We start from the raw sequence: 20,230 nt of genomic DNA, 5'->3' as shown, positions 1-20,230 counted from the left end.
AGATGGTCTGTCTTCTGCTGATCCCAGCTCTGATTGGAATGCTCCAGCAGAAGAGTGGGGAAATTGGGTAGATGAAGAAAGAGCTTCACTTCTAAAGTCCCAGGAACCAATTCCTGATGATCAAAAAGTGAGTAAAGGCATTGGCGGTTATGTCTATTTCTCTGTGCACCCAACTATGTTAGAATTACTGGAGGGTACATTCTGTATCATAAACACATCCAGTGGTAGAATTGCTTCTGAGCCATTCTGATCATACTTGCTTTAATCATTGTGCCTGCATGCCTTCTCTATATCACTGTTTTTTCTTTCCACAAATTATTGAGGATTCTAATATGTGGAAAGCACTATTAGGCACTGATAAGAAAACACAGTTCTTTTCTCTTATCAGAATTACTATAATAGTTGATATATTATAACAGCAACTAAGTGTGTTTAGAGAAGAACAGAACGGTTGCCAATGAAAGAGTAAGGAAGGCTCATGACGAGAACACCACGAAAAAGGTGTCAAGGCAGGAAGATAGGTGAACAGTTTAGTGGAGAGGTAAACATTACACATGTGTGGAATCCATTAATGACAGGATCTTCCCCTTGTAGGCCATATTCCTTAAAGAAAGGAACCATGAAGTTTTTATTTTTGTAGCTCTAGCAACATGCTTGGCACTCAGTAAATAAATGAATGATACATACCTTGCCACATTTTTATGAAATTCTATAAGTGATTAGAACCTACTGACAGCTTTTAAACTAGGGATAACCTAACCATCACTAGGGTTAGGAAAGTTAGGCTGGATACAGGAGAAAGAGAAGAAGCTTGGGAAGCTATTTTGTACTATTTTGGGGTAAGTGTTAAAGAGGCAATTACATGAATTGGGTAGGAGATAATTAACTAAACTGAGAGCTTTGAAAAATAAATGGAAGTAATTTACAAGTCCTAAAGCTACTGATCAAACTTTGCAACTGGTTGGTTGTAGGAATAAGGTTGGAAAGTCCAGAGGCTCTGAAGGTAATAGGGTCATTCAACAAATTACTAATTGAACATCTGCCACGAGTCAGGTATTGTGCTAGTGGAGGAACAAGATAAAACACAGTTACTGCCTTCAAAGAGCCTACAGTCTAGTTAGGGAGGAGAGGAAGAAGACAGGCATATCAGTGGGTGAACGTAATGTTACGGTTTGTGCCAGGTATTACAGAAGCACTTGGAAGTTTTAGCAAAAGCATCCTAGAGGTGAAAGCAGAATGTGAAACAAAGAGTGGTCAGAAATTAAACTGGAGAAGAGAGGCATGGACCAGATGCTAAAAGTTCTTGAACGTCATTTAAAAACCTAGATTTTATGCTATAAATAATGGAGGGATTTTAAGATGGAAGGATTCTACTGGCAGCCCGTGTAGAAAAAAAGGAGTAGAGGCATATGTGAATAAAGGTAGGAAGGCCAGGTTAGAGGTTGGTTAGTTAGTCCGGGACAGTAATGGTAAGAATGGTACACAGAGGGGTCCCATTGGCTCAGTCATTGGAGCTTGCAGCTTTTGATCTCGGGGTTGTAGGTTCAGACCCCATGTTGGTTGTAGAGATTACTTAAAAAAATAAAATCTTTAAAAAAAAGAATGGCATACAGAATACAGGGCAGACTTAAAATAATAAATTGAAATAGGGGTGCCTGGGTGGTTCAGTCAGTGAAAGCATCTAACTCTTGATCTCAGCTCAAGTCATGATCTCAGGGTTGTGAGTTCAAGCCCTACATTGGGCTCCACGCTGAGCATGGAGCCTACTTAATAAAGAAATAGACTGATTGATTGAAAAAAAATCCACAGGACATGTGATTAGAATTGAATGGAGAAAGAGTCATCGAAAGACTTCCAGGATTTTAGGTTGGGTAACTGGGAAGGAAGGTGGAAGTAGTGTTCCCAACAGAGAAGATACGGGAGCAAAAGCTAGTTGACTGGGGGAAAAGATGGTTGGTTCCATTTGGACTATGTTAAATACGAAGTGTTTTGTAGAAATGCCTAAGAGAAGTTGGTTTTATACCAGGTTAAAGTTTAGGGAGAAGGTCTGTGTTTGGAAGTTATAAGCATATGGTTGTTAAACATTTTGAGGGTGCATGAAATATCTAGGAAAAGTCTGTAGACCTGAAAAGCGCAGTGGGATGAATAGGAATCTGGGAAAGGGAAACTCCTCCAACTTTTAAGAAGAAACAAAAGCGCATGAAAGAGACTGAGAGAAGAGAGTTCTGGGTCACAAGAGGCTGAAGCATTTGCTGTCTGGTAATTAAGAGCAGTTTCATTAGAGGAGCGCCTGGGTGGCCTCAGTTGGTTGAGCATCCAACTTCAGCTCAGGTCACGATCACAGAGTTCGTGGGTTCAAGCCCCGCGCCAGTCTCTATGCTGACAGCTCAGAGCCTGGAGCCTGCTTCAGATTCTGTCTCTCTCTCCCCCTCCCCAGCTCACACTCTGTGTGTGTCTCTCTCTGTCAAAAATAAACATTAAAAATAAAAGACCAGTTTCATTAGAAATCTTAGAATAGTAACCATATTGCAGTAAGTTGAGTAAATGAGGGTTAGAAAACAGTATGCTTTTTTAATGTGTTTTTTTAAAAAGTAAGTAAGGATAGGAATGGAGGAGAGGTAGTGGATGACAGTGAAACTCTAGTACCAGGAAGGGTTTTGTTGGAGGTTGTTTGTGCTTTCATGATAAGAGAGATTTTAGTGCAGGGGTTGGTAAACTTTTTATTAAAGGTTCATACAGCAGTGTAAAAGCAACCACAGACAATTTAGAAATGAACTTTATTTACAAAAACTGGCATTGGGCTAGATTTGTGGTTTGTCAGCCCTTGCTTTACTGTAGATGCAAAGAGAAAGGGTCTAGAACAAAGTAAAAGTTACACATAAATAAGAGATTTGGCTAATAGAGTAAGATCCTGGCAGTAGAGGTGGGGGAACCTTAGGCATGAGTGGATTGTGGGTTGACCTTTGATAGGATGGTAGTACCTCTGATCTTTAGAGACCAGAGAAAGGAAGAGGTAGTAATGGGATTTATTACTAAGTGTGTAAATAAATGTAGAGGGCGACAATTAACAGGTAATATGAAAGTTGAGGGGGTTAGAGGGAGAAAGGGATGAATGGGCAGAGCACAGAGGGTTTTTAGGGCAGTAAAACTACTCTGTATGACACTGTAATGGTGAATTCGTGTCATAATACATTTTTTCCAAACCAGTACAATGTGTAACACCAAGAGTGAACCCGAAGGTAACCTGTAGGGGCTTTGAGTAATAATAAGGCAGTGTAGGCTCCTCTATTGTAACAGATGTACCACTCTGGGGGGGGGGGGGTAGGGGGAGTATTGATAGTGGGGGGCTGTGCATGTGAGGTGGGGGAGTATATGGAAATCTCTGTCTTCACTTTTGCTGTGAACCTAAAATTGCTGTAAAAAATAAAGTCTATTAGGGAAAAAAGCTTCCTGGTAATAGTACCTTAACACATAGTAACCATTCTGATATTTGTTGAATGTTTAGTGAATGTACAATCAAAAATATATTTCTCGGGGGGCGCCTGGGTGGCTCAGTCGGTTGAGCGTCCAACTTCAGCTCAGGTCATGATCTCACGGTCCCTGAGTTCGAGCCCCACATCAGGCTCTGGGTTGATGGCTCAGAGCCTGGAGCCTGCTTCCGATTCTGTGTCTCCCTCTCTCTCTGCCCCTCCCCCGTTCATGCTCTGTCTCTCTCTGTCTCAAAAATAAATAAATGTTTAAAAAAAAAATGTATATATATATTTCTTTCTTTCTTTCTTTCCTTCTTTCTTTCTTTCTTTCTTTCTTTCTTTCTTTCTTTCTTTCTTTCTCTCTTTCTTTCTCTCTTTCTTTCTCTCTTTCTTTCTTTCTTTTCTCAGGGCGCCTGGGTGGCTCAGTCGATAAGTGTCTGACTTCAGCTCAGGTCATGATCTCACGGTTCGTGAGTTCGAGCCCTGCATCGGGCTCTGTGCTGACAGCTCAGAGCCGGGAGCCTGCTTCAGATTCTGTGTTTCCCTCTCTCTGCTCCTCCCCCACTCACACTCTGTCTCACTCTCAAAAATAAATAAACATTAAAAAAAAATTTTTTAAAAATATATATATATATATTTCTCTAACTGAAACTTCCTTGTGCCTTATCATCAGAATTACAGAGTAGAACCACTGAATGGAATGAAGACTATCATATATCATAGCAGTTCTTTTTTTGAGTGTATTCAGAGATCATCTTTCATATTTCTTAGTAAAAATGGGACACCATCTACATGCCCATCAGTTGAGGAATGGAGAACTAAAATGTGATAGGTCTGTACAGTTGCATATTAGATGTTAAAAATCAGTGAAATAAGGTACATTAATGTCAACATGAATAAAATCTCAAAAAACATGCTGAATGATGGAGGACAGGTTTACAGAAAGATACAATATGATACCGTTTGTGTAAATTTTGTGTGTGTGTAAACACACCTGAATTTATAAAAAACTTGATGGAATGGACATGAAAGAAGTTCATGGTAAATGGTTTACCCCTAGGGGAGGTAGTGTGGGAATGGGATCAGGAAAGGGGGTGTAAAGGAATTTTAAGTTTATCAGTAATGTCTTTTACTTTCAATTAGTCTAAAATAAATTTGTCAAAAGTTCTTTCATAGGAGTTAAAAATGGTATGGAGTTGGTTTCAGCCTTTCCCCCATAAACAAAAATAGTGTTTAGGCATGAGGAACTATATTTCCTTTATGGTTGGATTTTAATTGGCTAAGAAGCAGACTGCCCAGAGTCCTTGGGACCTGAATATCCTTCAGAGGATGCATTTTTTTGCACGTGGTGTTTTAATCACTGTGAGCTTGTGGTGAAAACTTCTGTGGAGGTTTCTCCGCAGCTGGCAACCAACTTGGACTGAAAATCTCTTAGCTAAGTTTGTATAGGGTTTTGTTTTTCCATTTGCTAGTAATTTCTGTGAACTATTTGGTGGTTCATGAGACCTCCATAATCATCCTAATGACTATGCTGCTGAGCAGACAAATAGTAGTCACCCCATCATCTCGTCCTGTAAGGGTAGGCTAGGAATCTTGGCTTTCATCTGTGCAGAAGACACAAAAAGCACTTTTTCATAGAAAAGTCAACTTCATGGTATGTTTGAAAGGATCTTATGGATACCAATTTAACAGTTCTAATTCACTATTTTAATCACGCAGAATGTTGTTTTCAGTGACATTCCAGCTCAGATTCAATTTTTTTAAATGTTCATTTTTGAGCGAGAACGCTAGTGGGGGAAGGGCAGAGAGAGAAGACGGCAGAGAATCCAAAGTAGGCTTCACGCTATCAGTGCAAAGCCCAACGTAGGGCTCGAACTCACAAATCTGGAGATCATGACCTGAGCCAAAGTCTGACACGTAACTGACTGAGCCACCCAGGCACCACTCAAAATCGATTTTTTAAATTAAATCTTTAATTTTGAGGTAACTGTAGAGTGACAAGCACTTGTGAGAAATGATACAGAGAAATCCTCTGTACTCTTTACCCAGTGTCCCCCAGTGATAACATCTTGGAAAGCTATAATACAGTATCACAACTAGGATATTGGCATTAATGCAATTAAGATACAGAACATTTCCATTCTGTAAGGATCCCTCATGTTTCCCTTTTTTTATAGCCACCCTTTCTTCCTTCCTGTCACCACCCCCTTGTAACCCCTGGCAACCAGTAATCTGTTTCCATCTCTATAATTTTGTCATTTCAAGAATGTTCTAGGAATAGGATAATATAGCATGCAGCCTTTTTGTACTGTTGGGGTTTTTTTTCACCGAGCATAATTCTCTAGAGACTCATCCAGATTGTTACGTATCGTTACTTGGTTCTTTTACTTCTTAGTAGTCATAGTCTGGATATGCCCCAGGTTGTTTAACTGTTTTCCTATTGAAGGACATTAGGATTGTTCTTCGCTTGGCACTGTTGTGAATAAAGCTGCTATTATGCATTCGTGTACAGGCTTTTGTGTGAACATAAGTGTTCCTTTTTCTAGGATAAATGTCCAGGAGTATAATCCTGGGTTCTATGGTAGTTGCATATTTAATATATTAAGAGATTGCCGAACTATTTTCCAGAGTGGCTGTATCACTTTACGTTCCCGCCTACAATGAATGTGTGATCATATTTCTCTCCATCCTTGCCAGCGGTTGCTGCCATCACTGTTTTTTATTTTAGCTATTCTGATAGGAATGTAGTGAACTCATTTTGGCTTTAATTTGCATTTCCCTAATAGCTGATGATGTTGAACATCTTTCCATGTGCTTCTTTGCCATCTGTATGTCCTCTTTCATGAAATGTCTGTTCATATTTTTTGCACATTTTCTAATTGGAGTATTTACTATTGAATTTTCTTTATATAGTCTTAGATACAAATCCTTTGTTGGATATGTGGTTTGCAAATATTTTCTCCTACTCTGGAGCTTGTCTTTCTCTTAGCAGAGTCAAATTCATTTTTATTGCACATAGTGCTGCATTTAAACTCTGAAACAAAACAGAATTACCTATCCAGTGAGTTTTAAAAACCAAGGTTTGCACAGCCCTCTAATTTGTCTTGCAGTGAGTGATGAAAGATGTAAAAAAAACAAAAAGTGGTCTATCGTAGACAATAGGAGAATGAAGTTCTCTTTACTTTGTTCTTTTCTAATACACAATTTTAGATCCATTTTATTACTCCTTACTAATTCTTGCTTAGAATTTACGAGATAAAGACTGAGCCTAATGAATGAGATTATGCCATAATTTCTGAATAATGAAAACTTAACCAATTGGTTCACTTTAATACTTTTGCTTTTAACATCAGGTTTCAGATGATGACAAGGAAAAGGGAGAGGGAGCTCTTCCAACTGGGAAATCTAAAAAGAAAAAAAAGAAAAAGAAGAAGCAAGGTGACGAGAACTCTCCTGCACAGGTAGGGCATCAAAACAACAGATGTGACTCATAAAGCACCTACTGCCGAAATGTGAAAAGAACATGCAGATCCAAAGTATATGTAGAGATAAAAGACACAATATGAGCTCTCGGGTTTACTTGCAAAGTATTCGAAAAGTCACAGAATCTTTTAAAGATCTTATATATCCTACCGTAATAAAACTGTATTGCTCTGAAAAAATCGTACCAAAGGGGGGAAAAATCACACCAAAGGTGTAAACCCAAGGTAAATAAATTAAATTAGATGCATTTTGGTTTATATTAGGGTGGAATGGAAAAGGAGATGCAGTGTTGCTCACAGACAGAAACTTCTTTTGAGTAACTGGGATTCAGCAAATTAGAATTTTAACACAGTTATGGGGCGCCTGGGTGGCTTGGTTGGTTGAGCATCCAGCTTTTGGTTTCACTCAGGTCATGATCTCAAAGTCTGTGAGTTCGAGCCCCGTGTCGGGCTCTGCACTGACAGCACGGAGCCTGCTTGGATTCTCTCTCCCGTTCTCTCTGCCTCTCCCCTGCTTCTGCTCTCTCTCTCTCTTAAAATAAATAAACTTTTTTAAAAAAGCATATACAATTTTTAATTTTTTTTTTCAACGTTTATTTATTTTTGGGACAGAGAGAGACAGAGCATGAACGGGGGAGGGGCAGAGAGAGAGGGAGACACAGAATCGGAAACAGGCTCCAGGCTCTGAGCCATCAGCCCAGAGCCCGACGCGGGGCTCGAACTCACGGACCGCGAGATCGTGACCTGGCTGAAGTCGGACGCTTAACCGACTGCGCCACCCAGGCGCCCCGCATATACAATTTTTAAAAAAGGAATTTTAGCACAGTTAGAACAATTGGGCAGAACCTTACCCTGCGTTTGCACCCAGTTTCACTTACTCCCTTTTCGTTTGGCTTCTAACAGAAACTTTCTATTTATGTCACCCCTACATTTTCCTTCTTCATTGGTCTTTCCTATTTGGGTAAAATGTTTAGATTATAATATAGATGAAAACAAAGTTCTTATAATTTCAAACACACTAGGTTACTAGAAGTCTGCATGGGTTTCTCTTTGAAAGTTCCATCACCATTACCTTACAACTTAGAAAATCTTGTTCCTTACTTACAACCTTGTGACTAATTGTTTTCATTCCTTTAAATGTAGGAGATAGCCAGAGTTTCTGGAAGATAGCCTACAAAGAATTTTCCTGTTTATCGTTCTCTTTGGGGAAAGTTGCTGCATGGGTTTTTAAGGAATTACGGGTTTGGTAATTTTTGTTGAGGGAAACGTGACCTGTTATAAATGACCCCAATCTGTTTTCAGTATTCGTTTTTTCTCACTAGTAAAGTTAACGTGACTGAGATCAGTGGATATGAAAAACTAATAGGAGTGCTTCTCTTAGCTGAGCTAGTTGATGAGAAATGTTATTGACAGTTACCTTTTGTTAGTGATACTGTCTGAAATCTATTTAGCCAAACTTTTCTTAGATTTCTGTGATTTCTAGGATAGCCTTTACTTAGCCTGTTTTTTTCTCTTTTGTGGATTAGGTGAGTTCCTTTTAAAAGAAGTTTTGTGGGGGGCGCCTGGGTGGCGCAGTCGGTTAAGCGTCCGACTTCAGCCAGGTCACGATCTCGCGGTCCGTGAGTTCGAGCCCCGCGTCGGGCTCTGGGCTGATGGCTCAGAGCCTGGAGCCTGTTTCCGATTCTGTGTCTCCCTCTCTCTCTGCCCCTCGCCCGTTCATGCTCTGTCTCTCTCTGTCCCAAAAATAAATAAACGTTGAAAAAAAAAAAAAAAAAATTTATAAAAGAAGTTTTGTGGGATAGATGTAATCTGTAAATTTCAGTTTACTGGCTAAAGGTCATGAACTTGTGAACATTATTTTGGTATTCTGATACTCCTTTTTCAAATGTTTGATCTGTTTTCAAATACAGTGAGAAGTAAGTATACGGGCTTTTGAGTCAGATCTGTACTCACATTTCAGTTTTGCCTTACTACTTGTTTTTGTTTGTTTGACTTTGCACACGTGACTTAACTGCATAGCTGCTTTGAGAATTAAATGAGCTATCCATAAAATTCTGTGTCAGGTACATAGTGTATAGCATCCTATCCGTAATACATTTTGGAATTTGTTCTTTTTAATTGTGGGTATGTGGTTGGCGGGCTTCTTTACCATTAGTTACAGTGCAGCTTAGGATGAAAGTAACTGATGTCTTCACGTTAATTTTGCACAGATGGCAAATATTACACACATACCCAAAGCTACTCATTCAATTTAAATTCACAATACAGGGGCGCCTGGGTGGCGCAGTCGGTTAAGCGTCCGACTTTAGCCAGGTCACGATCTCGCAGTCCGTGAGTTCGAGCCCCGCGTCGGGCTCTGGGCTGATGGCTCAGAGCCTGGAGCCTGTTTCCGATTCTGTGTCTCCCTCTCTCTCTGCCCCTCCCCTGTTCATGCTCTGTCTCTCTCTGTCTCAAAAATAAATAAACGTTGAAAAAAAAAATTAAAAAAAAAAATAAATTCACAATACAATTTTGAATTATTGTCTAAACTCACTACCATCCTGAACAAGTTTTATAAAATAATCAGTATTGGAAGAAGACTTTCAAGATCATCCTAGCCAGGTGTTCATATGTATGTGTTGGCTAAAGAACAATACAATTAACAATGATGGTCCTATTTAACATATTCAAGTTATGTTTATTTCACATATCTAAGCATGTAATGTGCTGTAGAAGTATTTTTTGAAACTTTTTTAAAGTCCAAAGGCCTAAGAATAGAAATGTTAAAGCTTAGGTAGGACCTTAGAAATTATGTAGGCACATTTCATTTTATAGTTGAGGAAGCTAAAGGGAAACTAAATGATTTGTCCTTGACATTGCGCAGGCAGACTGCAGCAGGCCAGAACTGAACTGTCCTTTCTACTAGGTAAGCCTAACTTACCTACAGAATGCACTGAGGTACAAATATTTTGTTCCTTGAAGAAGTCATTAAGTGAAATGTTATTTCTAAAGTATACTTAGTTCAAGTATCACCTGATTAACTGTGCTTTTTTAAAAGAAAAAATTTCTAGTTTATTTTGTTTGAATTGGTTTAGTAAATTAGAATGGTTTGCATTTGAAGATGGGAGTGTATTGTTTTTTAATTCACAGTTGATTTAAGTCCCTGGAGAAAGCAGGGATGATGACTGTTCCAAATGTACCTGTGTATTTTAAATCTTTGAATGATTGTTTTAAAAATTGTTTTAATGTTTACTTATTTTTGAGAGAGGGAGACACAGAATCCAAAGCAGGCTCCAGGCTCCAAGCTGTTGGCACAGAGCCCAACTCAGGGCTCGAACGTGTGAACCGTGATGTCACGACCTGAGCTGGAGTGGGATGCTTAACTGACTGAGCCACCCAAGCGCCCGAATGATTGTTTTTATATGCTCTATTAAGCCATTTGGACAGTTACTGATGTGAAATTATTTTCTTGGAATATCTTTTGGACATTAATAGCACCAACCAAGTAGATTTTTAATTAGTAAAAAAGTGATTCATATCATCTAATGACTACTCTTCTCTGTAGGACACGGAAGAATTAGAAAAAGAGATTAGAGAAGAGCTTCCAGTGAATACCTCTAAAGTCCGTCCAAAACAGGAAAAAGCTTTTTCTTTGAAGACCATAAGCACTAGTGATCCAGCTGAAGCACTCATCAAAAATAGCCAGGTAAGTTTTTTAATATTTAAGGAGTAAAATTTTGATGACTTGAAAATTGTGCCATAACTCATATTTTATCGAAGTACTGAGTGCTAAGCATTACTAATCACTATTTTAAAGTGCTAAGCATTTTAAAGACACTAATTTAGCCCTTAAAACAACCTTCCAGAAAGCTGAGATCTATTATATAAATGAGGTTGGAGAAGTTAAATAACTTGTCCCAAGTCTCAGAACTATCAGTGGTGAGACCAGAACCACTGGACTGTATTTTCTCCTGTTAAGTATCTAGACATACAAGGAATAGATTGCTAGAGAAAATGCAGCTGGTTGCATTTCCATAAAAGCCAGTGCATAATATATAATAGGACTGTGATCCAACCTCTCAAAATGGGACATTTATGTACATTTTGGGGACAGATTCTTGAAATATGTGCTATTGGTAGAAAATTTTGAGGTGTCAGAAAGGACCATTTTATAAAAGGTCTAAGCCAGTGACATAAAGATTATAGCTTTTTAAAATCTTGTTTCTCTGGGTGCCTGGGTGGCTTAGTCGGTTGAGTGTCCGACTTCGGTTCAGGTCATGATCTTGCAGTTCATGGGTTCGAGCCCCACATCGGGCTCTGGGCTGACAGCTCGGAGCCTTGAGCCTGCTTCGGATTCTGTGTCTCCCTCTGCCCCTCCCCTGCTCACGCTCTGTCTTTCTCTCAAAACTAAACAAACATTTAAGAAAAATTTTAATCTGATTTCTCATAAGGTAAGTTATATACAAATATATGAAATCGTATACTGGAGTTTCATGGTTCATTTATATAGACATTCAAAAAACTTGTTGAGAACCTACTATGGGCCACACGCTATTTCAAAGGATATATATCAAAGAACAAAACATAAAAATCTCTGCCTTTGTGGCACCTGGGTGACTCAGTCAGTAGAACATCCAACTCTTGTTCTCAGGGTCGTGAGTTCAAGCCCCACATTGGGCATGGAGCCTACTTTAAAAAAAAACAAAAAAACAATCTCAGCCTTTGTGGAACATACATATTTAATGAAACAGCTTTAGACAATCTGAGTTACAGGAATGCCTGGCTGGCTCAGTTGGTAGAGCATGTGACTCTTGATGTCAAGGTTGTAGGTATAGAGATTACTTAAATATAAAATCCTTTAAAAAAAAAAAAAAAGAACCTGTGTTACCACTAAAAGAAATAATTTGTAACAGTCTTGTACTAAAATAAAATCTTAACCATACTTCCTGTTTGGATTTTAATTCCCTAAGAGGAAAATTCCCTTTTGAGATGAAAGGCTGCAATCTCAGTACATGCATAGGTTTAATAATAGGGTTGCAGAAGGTCATTTGACATTTTGATGTTGTTAGAAAGTCATTTTCAGAAGCCATCTTGTAAAGACTATTTGAGTCCCTCTGTGACTTAACATAGATTAAGTGAGAGAATAAAGGGGAGAATACTGGAAATAAGTACTAAAACTTTTGGGTATGAAGTAAATAGAACATTAAGAAAGCTGAACCAACCAAGACAAATGCAGCTTCAGATACCTAAAATAGAAGAAAGGGATCCTAGTAATTTCTGGGGTACACACAGCTTCCTCTTGTTTCCTTTTCCATTGAGCTTTCTTACACCCAGAGAGCCTGGAAGAATGAGAGGCAAGAGAAACATAGTGATGTTTCTTACCCTTGTTCCGATATTCAGAGTCAGGATTTGTAAGCAAAGCTAAAGGGTGACTTGACCTCCTGCTCGTCTGTTCCAGCCTCCAGGCGCTCCAAATACTGCCTCTCCTGACCGTCCATTAACAGTTAGGCCTCACTGAGGCAAATCAGTTAATTTGCCTCCTTTCTGCTTCCAGGCTGGAGAGGAGAAGCAAGGCAGTAAGAGTCTAGGCCCTCAACATTATGATTTCACTGCCAGAATGGATAAAACTCTGAAGATTTGAACATGAGTTTTACTACTTACTTTCATGGAGAAGGACTAGTAGTCCTAGTCTGCTAGTGTTTTAGGCTAGCATAGACCACATAGGCTGTCTTTGCCCTTGCATGGGAAACAAGCTGTTGCTGCTCTGTTTGAGTAACCCTTACATCTCCAGAAGCAGAGAAGGGGGTGGTATCACCTACTGGGAGTTCAGAAAGGAGCTATTTTCTTTGTCTTTCACATGAAAAAGTTTCAAGGAGTTGAGAGTTGGTGAGAAGTGGACAAACCATTGAATCACTGAAACATCAAATCGTCCTATTTCTAATGAACAGGAAAATGTAAAAGTTCATGAAAATGGAATTATTCGCTCCTACTTGAGATTCAGTAAACATCTTGTAATTCTGTGCTTTTCATCCCTTTTTATCTCCACCTCTATTCATGGATGTTGTAGGTAAACGTTTACTTGGTTATGCCACTAGAGGGCATGCACGAGTTGTAGCCCTCCTGCTAGTAAATTCTTTGGAAATCATTTTAGTATTTACTTGCTCCTCAGCAGCCTCTTGGTATTACTTTGATATTTAATTTTATATGAAACTTTTTACAGAGGACTTTAAGGTAATTTTATTCCAAAATAGCCTATCAAGACTCTTCCACCTGCTGTTTCTACCGAGCCATCTGTTATTTTATCAAAAAGTGATTCTGACAAAAGCTCTTCCCAAGTGCCACCGATGCTACAAGAAACAGATAAATCCAAGTCAAATACTAAGCAAAATAGTGTGCCTCCTTCACAGAGTAAGTAATTCTCCTTTTTAGTTCTTTTGTATGTTTTCTGTACTGTTTATATAAAAGTTAATTTCTTAGAAGTCTGAAATATTTAGACTTCTAATCTTGGAAGTCTGATAGAGATTAATAGAGCAGCCCTTCCTTCCTTTGCACAGGCTAGATTCCTTGGCATCTTGTGGACCTCAGTCAGTTATGAGGGTCAAGAGGCTGAAATCACCCCAGGAGAGACTGGGTGTCCAGGGACATAGCGGAGGGCTTGAGACATGCCCTTGTCCATCTGGTCCCTCCCTTTTTCTGTGCACATGTTCTTGGGACTGCTGTGAATTGTCCTGTGCCTTCTGTCCCCTTTTCCTCCCTTTAGCTACCTTCAGTATCCATTTTGCCCATTTTCACTTTCATTACTTAGATGGGTAATGCCATGTTAAATGATGGGTTTTCTAGATCAAAACCGGTGCAGTACTTTTCATGTGATTAAACAAAATAATACATTGTCATTCAAAGGAAAAGGGGAAGGTAGCCATAGAATAACCTAAAAACATGTGACTGGGACTTGAGAAGTTACACATAAAGGTTGAAGAGTCATTAGTGGATTTCAAAGCATGTTTTCATTGATGGTACTTTGATATTTTTGAGACATAACAGTATTTTCTCCTGTTTTTTCTTTCTTTTTTTCCTCTTAGCCAAGTCTGAAACTAGCTGGGAATCTCCCAAACAAATAAAAAAGAAGAAAAAAGCCAGACGGGAAACGTGAATATATTTTTCCTGCATTGGACATGTGTTTGTAAACACTGTCTGGAAGATTATGCTGTTTATGCAATAATTTGTGAACATGTACAGAGTTTTATATAAATTTAAACCAATTTTTAAAACAAAACTGTGAAAACAACCACCATAAAAATGGAATCAAAGGAAAGTTAATTTATGAAATTAAGAGGTCAGCAGAATATACTACAGTGCTGGAAGACACTTGGGGAAAGTCTTTTCAATTGAACAAGAACGATCTTAATTTAAGAATATTACCCTGGTTTTACAGCAGTGCCCTGTTTACAACAGATTGTGCCCTGTCTCATGTGCAGCTGAGGAATAAAGGATTCTGATTAGAAAGAGGGTTGCCTACAAATTGGTAGGCGGCCTCTTGGATCTTATGCACGGAACTTAAAACCATTTGAATCTGTTTTATGCTTAAATCAAAGTGCTTTGATCAAATGCATAATCTGCCATATCTTTACATATATGTTGGTAGCAATTTGTATTAAAGGAATCACAAGTGCAAATAAAAGGTCATTTATCATTTGTTAACTAAACTCATGGTTTAGTTTACAATTTTTAAAAAGTTCTTAATTAAAACATTGAACATGCAGTTGATGCTTGTATGGCTTATGAAGTTATTTTTGATAGTCTTACATTATTACTTGAATTGTTCAAAGTTCAGTATATTTTAAATTAAGAAAGGTAAACTATATGTATTTGTTTTATACTTTTAAGGCTCAGACTCACAAATAATGCTCTTGTTTAGGATTTGAAAACTTCTAGGCAAAGTCCGACTTAACGTTTTCCCCTTTCCTTAGCAGTTACTTTTTCCCAACGTCAGCTCTTCTTCATTGCTAATCCATTTCCGATGTTAGAAGTGAAATCTTTCACGAATTAGTTATGCAGACAGAACTTTGAGTATATGATGGAGAATGAAAAACTAGAGTCAGACAGCTTTAATTGACATTGTCAAGACCTCCAGTTATCAGGAATACATTTTTTTACTGCCTTAACCTATAGTGCGTAGAATATGCATCAATTTCTTGAGGGAGATTCGTGTTTTTATAAGAATTTTCATGTAATTATTGCAATTGTGGTCAAACAAGGAACGTTTTCTGCTTGAAACTATTGATTTAAATGATGTGTGAGATGCTTCACCATTTTCAGGCACTGTGTAATTCTCTTGTAATAAACTGGCAGGCATCTTTGTACCTATAAATAGTGCATGCTCAGCCATGTACACTGTAAATAGCCTTTACCAAACGTGTTTGACAAGGACCATAATTAACATCACTTAGTGAGTTGTGATAAAGAAAAAAAAGCCATGATTTATTTGATGTGATTGGCTCGTTTTTATGTGGCGCCAAGAACGAAACTGTTTAACAGCGTAACCAATGGTACCGATCTGTCCATCCAATCTTGTCTTTATTATATCTGATTGTGCTTTGATAGTATTGCATTGTCATACTGGGAAAGCTAAAGAAACAAAATGGTTTTAGTTTTGCTGAAGACTGGCCTTATTAATGGACAGCTTTCCTAACAAGCGGTTATTAACTTTTATCAGGTGTTAACATCTGTTTCAGGAACATGGCAGTATGTTTACATGTGAGAAGTTTTGTTTAATTCTATGATATTTCTAAATTGATTTGTTTAAATAAATTCAGCAAATGGATAGCATTGTTTTTATTTGCTTCAACACTGGGGTAAGTAAGCTAAACTGCCAGGAGTTCGTTTCTTCAAATGACTTTATTCTGTTAGCTTTACATAGAAGTTTCCTCAATAGATCCAAGGACTCCTAAGTTGCCAGCACTTTGTAAAGGTGTCACAGGAGAGAATTTGAGAAGGGGTCTGTATAATTTTAGAATGTGCCAAAAGATCTGTGCTCAGAAAACTCAGTTGAACTCTCTCAACTCTACCTCACCATTTCTTTGTCTTAGAATTTTGTCAGCCATGTCCAATGTTGGTCTTTATTTCTCCAGCTTAGTATCTTCTGTATGACCCCCCACGGTGGGTGTTTGAGACCCTGACTTTTGAGGAGAGTTGTAGTACATTGCTAAGCAGGTGGGGCCAGCGTGGAGATGCCTCTGTCTCTTCTCTCTAGCTCAAGAGCCAGTACATGGATTTTATGTTTTAAGAGATGGCAGCTATGAGTGATAAATTAATACGTTTCTTTTCTTCCGTATGCATGAGATGAAAATTCTTGCACAATTATAGTATCATTCAGTGCTTTTTACCTGTTCCAGAAGATCTTTGTATGGCATCCAGTTAGTTTCTGGAATCTGAACATAGGAACTGTTCTCCATCATCAACCTCAGAAGGCACTAAAATGAAGGTAGTGATTCAGGGAGAAGAGGAGAGAGAGGAGCCTATTGTCCTTTGGAGGCTTGGATTAGATGCTCCCCAAACTGTTAATAGGGAAATAACTGATCTCTTTAGGCTTTGTCAGGCCTGAAGTGGAACCTTGTTCTGATTAGCAAAAGAACCTACTCAAAAAATCTCTCTAATCCTGGCTGGAGTCCGAATACTTACTGCAAATCCTTTCCTGTTCTGGAGCAGGGTTTAGGATTTTCCCCAGACTGGAATTCTACCTATCCGACCCCACCTTGAGCAAAACAATAGTTGAGAGAGTCCAAAAAAAGTGTTGAAATAAAATGTTGTTAATGTAATTTACCATGTTTACTTTGTGCATGCATTTGGGGAGGGGAGGGGAACAGTGAAAATAATTTATCCAAATCTAATGGTATTATTTCATAGGCTAGTCCAGTTTGTATTTGGGTTAAAAATAATTGAAGGGCAATATTTAACTACAGAGTTTAGTTTTTCTTAATTAAAAACAGTCCTCTATTAACGTAGTGTGAAATATCTCTCAAAATTGAGAATTTAGGTTTAAGATGTCTAAGAGATGTCTTAAGACTTTACTGTAAACTCATTGCACAAACTGGAATTACTTTCCAAAGACTTAGGAATGCAAATATGTTCTTTGTAAAATGCATTGAGTATTGTAAATAAAACATACCATTTTTGTTTTGTTTAAATTGCTCGTTATAGTTCGCTTACGGGAAAGGGACTTCAGTCATTTTGCATCCTAAGCTGGTCTAAAGGCAGTTACTTTTGATGTTCTTGATGCTTCTTTCCAAAGCCATAGGTGCACTTGCAGGCTTTACCGTTAGGAAGTCAAATATTTATGGAATTAAGCACCTCGTAAAATATCCGCTTGTGACACACGATGTTCTCTGTGAGGAAACAGCTTCCACCCTCCCGTCATCTTAGCAGTAGATGTCACTGCCACTGCGTCCACTTCTTAGGTTAAGGACATTAGACTCAGATTTGGCATTATTTATTAGTGTGGCTGTGTCCCGAAACAGTAGTGACTTAAACAAGAGAGAAGTTTATTTTCTTGTGCATGTAAAAGTCCGGAAGGCCGTGCAGGGCTGCTGTGACACTACAGGGTCGGGAATCCAAGTCCCTTCTATGTTGGTCCTCCCCGTTCTCAACATGTGGCTTCCACGTCCTGGCCGCAGACAGCTGCACGCTAGAAACCTTCTGTCAGCATTTCTGCCTGCTTCCTTTAGCAACGCTTCTCACAAAGTTACATCACGTAGGCTTATCAATGCAAACTTAAGACACTTGATCCTACTAGCCACGAAGAGAATAGGAAACAATAGGCTTTATTCTGGCTGCCACAGGCCAATTCAGGACTCGCTGCTGAGGAAGCCGTGGGGGACGACCACAAGCACAGCCAGCAGTCCCTGTCACGGGGTTGACACCTCAAGGAGATCCTGCACCCAAACGTCATTTTTAAGTTTTCCAACTAAGCGGAAATTTTGAAGTCTCTTGGATACCGCCAAGAGCAGCTAGTTATGTTCGAGTGTCTATGTACTAGCTTTCTGAAAGAAATTCCTGCCAACCAGTAGCTGTTTTAGATTCTAGAGACAGGCTGAAGAAATAGCCTGCCATCACGCCTGTCCCGCAAGTACAAATTGTAACAAGTTTCAATAGAAAAATTGCCCTAGTGTCTAAAGCGATCTTTAAAAAAAATAAAGCATTACTATTCTTTCTAAATGCTTTAACGGGAGAATGCTTTATAACCCGAGCATCAAGGCTGGAGGTTCATTGTGACATGTTTGCGAACTAATAATAGTTAACAGTACTGAGATTTACGAATAGGCTAATTGAAGAAAAACTTAAGCAGATTCAAGGTCTTCCCCATGGTAATGGCATTCTTATTTGTATATGTATGCTTTCCTTTTTTATTTATTGTATCAAAGCATTCAAAATGAATATATGTAACATGTACATAAATTACAATAAAACGAACACCTCTGAAACCACCATTCTGCTTAAGAAATAGAACCTTACCAGTAGAGGGGTTATTGGGAGTGAGCTTGACGTTTGTCGTTTGGCAACAGGATCAAGGGGCAAAGGCACGGATGAAAATAGCTGCTCTCAAATACCCTGACATGGCACAGGTCCTTTTTCGTGCCAACACTAGCTGAGGATCCCAAGTAACTTCAGCCGGTCTTGGAAGGGAGTCATGGCTCACTGATGCCCCTTCGCCAAGTTATTCCACTGACATCTGTTGGGAAGTTGTAACAACTACGTATAGGCACAATGACTGAATGTGAATAGTGTCCCCAGTTTGTATAGTGAACATGACAGCCTTTCCCTGAGGGAGAAGGGTAACAAGGCTGTATAAGAACTACCCCACCCTCCATGTGGGGATTCAGAAGGGCAGCACGTGCCCCTGTTTAGGGTGCAGATTCCTCGGGCCCCCGGGTGGTTCAGTTGGTTAAGCGTCCAACTCTTCTTTGTTGTTTATTGTTGAGAGAGAGACGGCGGGGGGGTGGGGGGCAGAGAGAGAGGGAGACACAGAATCTGAAGCGGGATCCAGGCTCGAGCTGTCAGCACACAGCCTGACGGGGAGCTTGAACTCACAGGCTGTGAGATCATGACCTGAGCCGAAGTCGGACGCCCAACTGACTTAGCCACCCAGGCATCCACGCGTCCAACTCTTGATTTCAGCTCAGGTTCATGAGTTCGAGCTCTGTGTCAGGCTCTGTGCTGGCAGTGCAGAGCCTGCTTGGGATTCTCTTTCTCTAAATAAATAAATGTAATTAATTAAAAACTTTAAAAAAGGGGGGGTTGTCGAGGGTGTAGATTCCTTGTGAAATTTGTTGAGGGGCTGCAGACTTTCTGACAAATACCACAAAGGGGTTTATGGCAAAACAGCAGAAGCTGTGAGTAATTTAAGATAGTGTAATTATGAATGATTTCTTTCTCCTTGAAACTACCATAATTTTAAAATACAGGATTACCTGGAAAAGTTGCAAGTATTCCCATTTCTCAGCAATATTGAAATGACCACAATAATGAAAGATGGAAGAAAACCTGCCTTAGGTACATTTCTATTAGCAAACAAAATCCAGTAATTTATTAACAGAATAAAACACTGATCAAAGATGCAAGTGTGTGCTGATATCAGGAAATGTATTAACATTTCATTTCATCACAAAATTAAAGCAGAAAAAGCCTATAAGCATGACACTTGAAGTATTTTACAAAATCCAATAGCCATGCCCAATGTAGATTTTTTAAAAACTTAAAATAGGGGAAATACTAACATCACCTCAGTTGAAATCAGCAAAACAGGGTTATGTTAGCCCAGATTGTCTTGGAGAAGCATTAACAGATAATAAAAGTTTAAAATTGGCATAACGTCAAAAGCGAAATTATTTTTTCCTGATTATTTATACACCTGCAAAGCTCAAGAGGTTTTAATAACAAGCTGTGACCACTAGGAAGAGAATACACTCAAATGGCAGATATACAAAATTGTCTAGAATTTTCTGTATTAGAATAAGCATCTAGAAAAGCAAATGGGAAAAATCCAAGTATGGCAACCAGAACTGTCATTTTTCTTTTTTTAACGTTTATTTGTTATTGAGAGACAGACACAGAGCATGAGCAGGGGAGGGGTAAAGAGAGGGCGAGACACAGAATCTGAAGCAGGCTCCAGGCTCTGAGCTGTCAGCACAGAGCCCGATGCGGGGCTGGAACTCACAAACTGCGAGATCACGACCTGAGTCAAAGTCGGTCACCCAACCAACTGAGTCACCCAGGCACCCCCAGAACTGTCATATTAAGAAATAA

The 20,230-nt window shown here is 39.0% G+C and overlaps 1 protein-coding gene across 8 annotated transcripts in view; it reads left to right on the top strand.

Annotated features, from left to right (window-relative positions):
- MTDH (metadherin) overlaps window positions 1–17,115 on the top strand; it is a 57,297-nt gene extending 40,182 nt beyond the window's left edge. For 7 of the 8 annotated variants that reach the window (XM_030304566.1, XM_030304571.1, XM_030304565.1 and 4 more), the window contains 5 exons: window positions 3–127; window positions 6,824–6,931; window positions 10,497–10,637; window positions 13,183–13,339; window positions 14,011–17,115. In XM_030304566.1, the coding sequence (XP_030160426.1) occupies window positions 3–127; window positions 6,824–6,931; window positions 10,497–10,637; window positions 13,183–13,339; window positions 14,011–14,081 (602 nt within the window). In that variant the 3' untranslated portion in view covers window positions 14,082–17,115. Of the gene's footprint in view, window positions 1–2; window positions 128–6,823; window positions 6,932–9,815; window positions 9,858–10,496; window positions 10,638–13,182; window positions 13,340–14,010 lie in introns of those variants that run through there. The other variant, XM_030304572.1, reaches the window with a different exon arrangement.
- The last annotated feature ends 3,115 nt before the right edge of the window (window positions 17,116–20,230 follow it).

This window comes from Lynx canadensis, chromosome F2 (genome assembly GCF_007474595.2).
Source record: "Lynx canadensis isolate LIC74 chromosome F2, mLynCan4.pri.v2, whole genome shotgun sequence".
Lineage (NCBI taxonomy): Eukaryota > Metazoa > Chordata > Mammalia > Carnivora > Felidae > Lynx > Lynx canadensis.
The sequence above is the reverse complement of the archived record's forward strand: the minus strand, read 5'-3'. Positions and strand labels throughout refer to the sequence as shown.